We start from the raw sequence: 8868 nt of genomic DNA on the forward strand, positions 1-8868 counted from the left end.
GTGGGGTGTCAGACTTTGTTACTGAAGATGACTGAAGATAGATATCTGGCAGGGTGCAGTGTGGTGTGTTTGCTCTCCTCAGCTCATGTTAGCTGCAGATGAGAGCTTACGTCAGAGTTCCTCTGTAAGAGAGGACGGGTCACTGTTGATCTGAGAAATTACCAGAGGTCTAACAAGCCTGAAGAAAAACAGACGTCAGCATCTTTCCGAACGAGAAGTGGTATACAGCTACCTATAGGAAACATGTCCTCATTTGGAAATCGCTTTCTGCTGACATCAAACTTATTCTGAGTAATGTAAGTGTGCACACGAGGGTGGTCTGCGTGTTTGTGTGCATATGTGTGTGAGTGAAGGGTGTGGATGTACTGGGATTTTGGGGACTAATGCTACGCCCTTTTTCATTAGGTTTCCAGTACCACCCTGCTACAGTGCATATTTGGTTCTAGGCCAATGGAATTTAATGTTTAGTCTTGAGGGCTCTGACACATTTATGGTTTGTTTTCTTTCTTATTATGAGTTTTTTTTATTTCACAAATTGAAACTTCCCCCAGTCCAGTATTTACCAAAACAAACAAAACACTTCAGCGAGATTATCACCTATTTTACGTCGCAGAAATGTGCTCCAAACCATCATGTGTTGCCTCACGCAGCGCTATTAAGTGAGCTGTATAAATCTCCCAAAATAATATTGGGCTGTGTTCTTTATGAAACTGTCTTATTATGGGTGTAATTTAGCCGTGTTACTGAAAAGAGCTATTTTATATGTATCAGTTACACTGACTGCTCGTCTGTTTTCGAACGCCATTTGTCACCAAACTGCAAATTGCTATTGCTTCTTAGACGAGTAGAACTGCTCAGCTGAAGATATTAGACATATCACTTCTTAAAAGGTTTTGCATATTGAAATACTGCTGGGAATCTGCGCTGTAGCAATCAGTTTATTAATACAAAGTGACAGATGGTATGCAACATAAACCACGAGCTTGTTTTGAACTTGTGATGTTGCAAGTGCATGGTATGTACTTTGATGTCCTCTTTATCTTCCTCTCCTCTCTTCCATCCTTTCCAAGGCCAAGACGTCCGCAGACATGGGCCACTGGCTGGGCCTCCTGCTGTCACAGACAGGGACTAAAATGGACCCCGAGGAGCTGACGTACGACTACGTCAACGCTGAGAGGATCTCCAGCATCGTCAATGCTGCCAAGACTTCCTTATAGTAAGGACTCTCACTTTCTGTCCACTCTAAGGGACACTGGTCCTGCTAGTGTATGCGTACTGTGGCACAATTTTCAAGCGGGACCTCACTGTGTGTTTGTGTCTCTCTAGCTTGATGCAGAGGAGGTATTCAGAGCCAAACACCTACATAGACACACCACCCTCCATCTCTCACAACTCTGATGAGCTGTATGATGATGTGGCGTCTATAGCTGATCCAGAGGTATGTTATCTACATTATCTATGTTATCTATCCTGTATTCCTGATTAGCTGTTCAGTGTTGTAGTATGTTTATGCATAAACCAGAGGTGGGAGTAAGTTGCACATTTGAAAGTTTCAAGCAAGTCCCAAGCTACAATTATGGACCAGGCAGGGTACGCCCTGGACAGGTCGCCAGACTATCACAGGGCTGACACATAGAGACAGACAACCATTCACGCTCACATTCACCTACGACCAATTTACGGTCATAGTTATCCTGTCACACGTCTTTGGACTGTGGGAGGAAGCCGGAGTACCCGGAGAACATGCAAACTCTGCACTGAAAGGCTCCACCACACTGGGTTTGAACCAGAAAACCTCTTGCTGTGAGGCGACAATGCTAACTACTGCACCACCGTGTCACAACATTTCCTAAATAAAACGTATACTTTTAATTCAATACATTTCTGTGTAATGGAGTAGAAATATTTTACACCAGTTTTATTCCAGTACCTATATATTTCTATGTCCTCAGAATTTTACTTACAACAAAATAAAGAATCAGTGGTCCCAGCATAAGGCCAAGTGTTAACAAGTGCTCTCAAAGCCACAGTTAAATTTTATTTGCCATCAAGCCCAGGCTGCATGTTAGATTAGATGCTACATGCTATAGCGCCTACCTACTACTCAACGATCAGACTGACATCATGATGGAAGCAGGTGTCCCATGGCAGATTTGTGACAGGTAACGTCACCCCTGGATAGTCAGAGGTTGTCTTTAAATCCTGTAAGTTGTGAAGAAGATCTTGTTTTTCTTTAAGTGCAATGTACACTCCATTTTTAAGGTGGTATACATGTTAAGAAGAAATTAACTTCAGAATCCTCTGAATTCTGACTGCTTGCTTTTTAACAACCAGCATTTACATGGACTTTTACTTTCAATACTTAATTACGTTTAATATACTAAAATAAATTTTGATACTTTTTTGGTACAGTTAAGTCAGACACTTTAAGACTTTTACTCAATTAATTATCTAAAAGGTGACTTTAACTACTACCATAGCAGTTTTCTGTTAAGTAATTTGTACCTTTCAAGTCCTTTTAAGTCATCTTTCTCAAGTCTAGGTCAGGTCTCAAGTCATGAAGTCAAAGTCAAGTTGAGTCTTTTACCAATGTCAGGAAAGCAAGCCCTTGCAACTCTAGTCAGACTCAAGTGAAGTCACGTGACTACAGTTTCCCACCTTTGACATGAACCATAAAATATTCTTTAAACTTTAAAATAGAGAAAACTGATTTTACAGGTTCAGTCAGACATGTCATATCGTGCGCACAGGGGTCAGAAAACAGCACCCACGTTGACTGGTGTAGCACACCTTCAGATCAATAAAAATCATCTGGTGTGGTTTACTCTGTTTTGTTTTCAGCACATGTTCAGTTTCACTTTCATTGTTACGTGGACTCACTAAGTCTGGCCACTCTCCATCTCATAACTTCCTCCTCCTGTGTAATACAGGATGCTGAAGAGAGAGGCCTGCCAGACAGCGAGGACAACAGTCCTCAGGAACTTAATGAAACATCCGCGCAGGACACCAAGGATTCAGCGGGAACACAACAGGACACTGACAACAGGATTTACCTGGACCTGGTCCCTGTGCGCTCGTTCCTCCATACGTCCTGCGGGGGTAAAGCCCCTCCTGCCAAAGAAACTTCTGGACATTCCCCAGTCCCAGCAGAGGAGCAGAAGGACCCCTCATCTCAAATGAAAGAGGTGGGTAATAAGGACATATCTGTTGACTTGGAGCAAATAGCCCTCACTGCTTGTGTGATATTTATATTTTGTGCTTTAATATCCAGGTCGTTTCAACTACCCGCACTGAGCCAGAGTCAGCACCTGTGATAAATGACACAAATTCAGCCTCTGCTACAGAGCACCCTCCCACTCCCACTCCACCACAGCCACAACCCCAACCAGTCAGGACCTCAACCCAAAGCCAGGAGACCCCCAAGAGGAGCAGCGTGGGGATCCCACAGGCCTTCACCTCCTCCGGGGGACAGATCCACAAAGGCTCAACAGTTTCTGTGGGGCTCCCTCACAGTCCTCACCCCCAGCGGCCCAAGGCACATACCATAGGTGAGGACAAATGTGGAAAGGACATTAAGCAGAACATGTTTCCCCCACACTGATTATTGAGATCAGCTGCTTTCCTTCCTCTGTCATGTCCCATTACTACAGCTCCCTCTAGTGAGAAGCTGCATCCTCTACAGCAAAACCCACAGCCTCACAGGGGAATGCAGATTTATTTATAGTTACAGAAATAAGCTTTTTAATAATAGCAAGTAAAACTCTATCTATAAAGCGCACTTCATGCCAGGTGGAAGCAAAATGTGCTGCATGACACGTGAGCGACCACAGGAAGTTGCAGCCACAAACACTATGTAGATAGTGTAAAGATAAAACATGAGATGCAAGTAAACACAGTGAAAATAGACACATAAATGATACATGTGAAGAGGTAGGAATAAAAATGAAAAGAATTAAGATGAATAAACGTTTTTTAAAAGCAAGAATTAATAAAACATTAAAAATAAGAATAAAATTAAATAAAATGAATTAATAATTAAGACCAACAGCTGATTTAAAAAAAATAAGACAATTGAGATTTACCTCAGTTGGCGTGCGCTCCTGTGATCTCAATTGTTTGCTGTAAGGTGGTCATAAAACTCAGTCTGAGCTGACTTAAGTCAATCTATTTCTTGTCTTGATGTTTCGACAAAATCAAACAAGTTTAACACCATCCTACGTTTTTAATCTTGGCTCACGCAGAAACTGAAGTTCAATGACGTGAACACTGACAGCAACCGATCTCTCCAGCACCTAACACGAAGCACCCTTTGAATTCTCGGGCAAATGCTATAATAAATACTGGATATTGTTTCACTTGTGTATGAGGTAAAATGTACAACATTCCCATCTCTAATTCCCAGGGTGTCCCGGTGCAGTCGAAGGGAAACTGGGCAAGAACCGCACAGAAGCAGACATGCGGCGCTACATCGATGAACGCGACCGTTTGGAGAAAGAGAGGGAGGAGATGAAGAGTAGTCTGGCGAACCTGAAAAAGGAGAGGAGGGAAACCAAAGAGGAGCTCACTGCCTGCCAAGGTACGTCTTGCACTTCCTGTGACACATCACTGAAGCTATACACAGATCTGTGTGACTGACGGCTGCGTGTCGTCCTCAGATACCAAGCAGCAGGCCTCGCTAGAAGCCCGTTTGAAGCAGAAGGACGAGGAGTGTCGGGAGGCGGAGCGCCGCAGAGTTGAGGTGGAGCTACGGTTGATGGAGGTGAAGGAGAGTCTGAAGAAGGTGGAGTCGGGGCCTTTCACACTGGGGACCACACTGGACAGCAGCCTCCAGGACACATCCACAGTGAGTGTCATACATACAGGTCATCACGGTGAACACAGGAAACTGACTTATGTGAAATATTTGACATCCTCTCTTCTGTTTCACCCTCAGCCTAAAGCATCAACCCTGCCTTCTATGCAGACATCATCATCATCATCATCAACATCATCATCATCTTCATCATCCCAACCCTGCAACAGCAACATCAGTGCAGACCCAGCCTCGCCAGTCAACTCTGCCTCTGCACTAAAGAGCAGACCGGCCTCTATCATGGCCACCAAAGGCAAAGTCCTGCAGAAAGCCAAGGTGAGACAAGTAGTGGAATGTAACTAAGTACATTTACTGAATTACAAATTCAAGGGACTTGTACTTTACTTAAATGTTTCCATTTTATGTAACTTTTTACTTCTACTCCACGACATCTTACGGGTAAATACTTCACTTTTTGACAGTTTACGTTACATCTCAGATGACAATACCGACATTTTAACTTAAAAGGTTTCATTTTCCCTTCTTGTGTTTTCAACCGGGGGCATATTTTCCTATCTTTTTGTGTTGAAGTGACTTGTGGGAACAAAAATTTCCAAAAGTGGAAACTGCAGTCGGCAGCAGCATAACAGGCTGCAACGTCTCCATTTGGGGCATGTTCACCCTGTCAGTTTCTGTCCACTGAAGTGCTCGTTTTTGCGACTAATAGGCTCAGATTGCTCTTTTAAAGGGTCTTACAACATCATGGATATAAACATTTTCCTGAATCTTTCACTCATTCCGGTTTGTGTCCAAGTCTCGCTAAGGAGAGCTCTTGTTCCAAAATCTCACAAGAGGTGATTTGTTGCAGGAAGAAAGTAAGAGTTAAAGAGAGGAGTTGCCGGTAGAAGTTGTCGTGTTGGAGCACAGAAAGTGTATCTTATTCTTATCTATTTTCGGTGTCATGGCCAACTTCGACAATGTGAAAGGGTTCGCAAGATTTCAGAATGAGACTTCTCCTTTCGCCAGACTTGGACGCAAAAGAGACCAGAACAAGCAAAAGATAAGGAAAATGTTGTGGAGATTTCACTGCCGCTGCTTAAGTAGCTAGCCACTAGCACTTGCATTTGGTTGATTGTAGTCCACTTCAGTTTCAACATGGAGGCTCAAAATACTCTTGCTAATCGTTCCTGTTTGGAGTTATGATTTAAGTGTTTTTAAACCATTAATTTTTACCTCCGCTTACCATCACAGTTTAGCTCGTAACTAATCCTGAGCGTATGCGGGTGCTACGTTCACGAATGTGACTACCTAGCAGGCTGATATCAAAACAAAAATGTTACAAGAAAGGCAAAACTTATTTAAAATCACATTTCAGTAATCACATAGTATACGTTTTTTCCTTTGGTGTTGTAGCATCTTAATTGCATTCTATATAGAGATTCCTTCAAATACCACTAGAGGGAGTTCACAGTTTGGGAACCATTGTTAAAGACACGCGTAATAGGCTTGTTTAAGATGAAGTGTACCTCGCCTGGGAAGGGGACGAGATCAGGCAGCTGCAGGAGGAGGCAAAGCTGTGGTCAAGTCTGACAGTTTCCTGACGGTTTCCAGCAGCCTTCAGTTCATACAGGAAGTCACAGAAACACCCACATCCTGTTAGATCTGATGCCAAGGCATTAAAATGTTATCAGACTCATAGATCAGTTTGTTCTCAGTCTCCTGTTGTTTTAATCATGATTGACTGATTTATTAAAATGCTTTTAATGTGATCTGTAATTTATGTTCATGGTTCAACCTCCATTCTTCATGAATTCTGATGTAAATCAGCATCATACCAGTTATTAGTACTTCTACTTCTCCTACTCCACCACTGGGTGAGACTAGAGATTTGAGATTTGAGTTTCAAGCAGCAAGACCATGTTCTGTCAAAATAGCTAAGTTTCATCCCTTCATTGTATTAACAGGAATGGGAGAAGAAGTCCACCACCTAGAGGGAAACCTGAATGCCCCTTGATGTCCAAAATCCAAGTTTATCTTGGTCTGGTCAGCTGTCCACAACTTGTCCTGCTTCAGCAGGGAACCACCAAGTTAACAGACCAGACAGTTCATTCAACATCCTCCCTTCTCTCTATGGACCCTCCATCCTCATCACCTCCTCGCCAAGACTATAAAGAGCCAATCAGAGAGTTGCACGAGCCGTCTCCTCAAACACCACTGGATATTCTTAGTCCATTGACTTTTCACCTTGTTTGTCTCCATTTGCTTAAGGGAGGACACCAATGTAGTAGCATTCTGGTCAGTCTAACAATTGTTCTTGGTAACGATGCACAAATGGGACGTTTGAAAACAGCCAAACATTTGAAACCACTGAGACAGAAAGACATCCCTCTAACTAAAATTGGCCATTTTGTACACTCTAGATTGTAGCTTGGTTCATATATGCTGGTAGCCAAGATGTAAATATATTTACACCATTATTCAGCCTCATGTGGCTTGTATTGCTAGCTAAAAATGCACTTTTTATTCAAATAAAAATGTACTGACAACAATACTGGCTTGAATTGCGTTGATGGAAATGTCTTCATTTGCCTTGAACGTAACATCTGTCCGTCCAGCTTGTCTGATGAAAATGGACCCAAGGTTACCTGCTGTACAAATGCTTTGAAATTTGCAAAGGACACTGGAAGCGTGCAGCATTAAAATTTAACATGGTAATTAGAGTCAGATCAGGCACATCTTACTAATGAGGGAATAAAGCATTCATGAAGGGGAGTCATTTGACAATTAGATGTTCACCTGGCAAATGTGTTTGAAGGTTAAAAGTGATTGAACTGTGCTGTTGGCTAAATGACTCGCTGTTTTAAATATTCCAATTTAAAGCTTATTAGTGGAATAATTCTACTGTCTAATCAGACACTATTTACTAAAGCTGGATGGACAAATGATCCATTATGGAAGTTTGTTTCCCTTTTCCCCAGAAGTGATAAGTAAAGTACAGGGTAAGTTAAAGGGACAGTTCACCCCAAACACAAAAATGCATGTTTTTCCTCTTACCTGTAGTGCTATTTATCACTTTAGATTGTTTAGGTGTGAGTTGCCAAGTGTTTAAGATATCGGCCATAGAGATGACTGCCTTTTCTCCAATATAATGGAACTACATGGCACTCGGCTTGTGGTGCTCAAAGCACCAAAAAAGTTCATTTAAAAAGCTCAACAGCAATGTTTCTTTCCAGAAATCATGACCCAGTTCCTCAAGATAAATCACAGACCTTGTTGTAAGCAGTTTCATGTTGGAACTATTTTCTTTCTACTGAACTACACCTGCCAACTGCATCACCACGCAGAAGGGAGCGTGCATCTACCTCTAGCTTACCTAGCAACACTAAGCTAACTAGCATTAAAGCCAAAGCTCAGCCGAGGAGGCTTTGGCAGTATCAACAGGGTATTTAAAAATCCTGGCAGTGTGACTTTCAATTGTCAAAAATACAGGCGCTCCTCTTTTCTATTTAAGTCACTGTATGTAGTGCACAGCACTTGCCACCAGAGGACAGTCTACGGTCTCTAATGGTGGAACTGTAGCGAGGTGGTGGTGGGGTTAATGTTACAACAGCCAGTCACCAACAGCAAGGAGAGACCACAGGGAAAAGAGCATATTTTTGAAATAAACACAGTGAATTAATGGTTTATTTCAACAAAACCAGAGTTGGTGACTGTTGGAACAGCGAACTAACTAAGTGACTAACAGGACGAACCAAGCCAGTTTTGGGGGGAGTTATTTTGTGTCTGTCGAGTTTAAATTAAGTATGTTTTATCGTGAGTTAACAGCCAGTCTTACTTTAGCAAAAGAGAAAAACTTGAGTTCAAAAGGTGCACAGCTGTATCTCTCTGTATAATTAGGAAAATAGTAAAATATACATTTCTTGACATTTTGAGAGTTTTTATTGTGTATTTATTATACTGTGAAAGCTAAAGGAGCTTAGGGAAAGTAGCGACCCCTGTGAAATTACAGGAAGGTACAAAAAAATTAGATACCACCCAAACCTAGAGGAAGCTATAATGTTTAAATCTCGCACTGT

General features: G+C 42.1%; 1 protein-coding gene across 1 annotated transcript in view; it reads left to right on the forward strand.

The window, feature by feature from the left end:
* Nucleotides 1–7979, forward strand: part of afap1l2 (actin filament associated protein 1-like 2) — a 63699-nt gene extending 55720 nt beyond the window's left edge. Inside the window, exons 13-20 of the mRNA XM_049563003.1 lie at nt 1071–1216; nt 1327–1438; nt 2931–3185; nt 3272–3548; nt 4403–4576; nt 4656–4843; nt 4934–5128; nt 6757–7979. Coding sequence (XP_049418960.1) covers nt 1071–1216; nt 1327–1438; nt 2931–3185; nt 3272–3548; nt 4403–4576; nt 4656–4843; nt 4934–5128; nt 6757–6783 — 1374 coding nt within the window. The 3' untranslated portion in view covers nt 6784–7979. The remainder of the gene's footprint in view (nt 1–1070; nt 1217–1326; nt 1439–2930; nt 3186–3271; nt 3549–4402; nt 4577–4655; nt 4844–4933; nt 5129–6756) is intronic.
* Nucleotides 7980–8868: the final 889 nt, after the last annotated feature.

This window comes from Epinephelus fuscoguttatus, linkage group LG20, assembly GCF_011397635.1.
Source record: "Epinephelus fuscoguttatus linkage group LG20, E.fuscoguttatus.final_Chr_v1".
NCBI classification, from domain to species: domain Eukaryota; kingdom Metazoa; phylum Chordata; class Actinopteri; order Perciformes; family Serranidae; genus Epinephelus; species Epinephelus fuscoguttatus.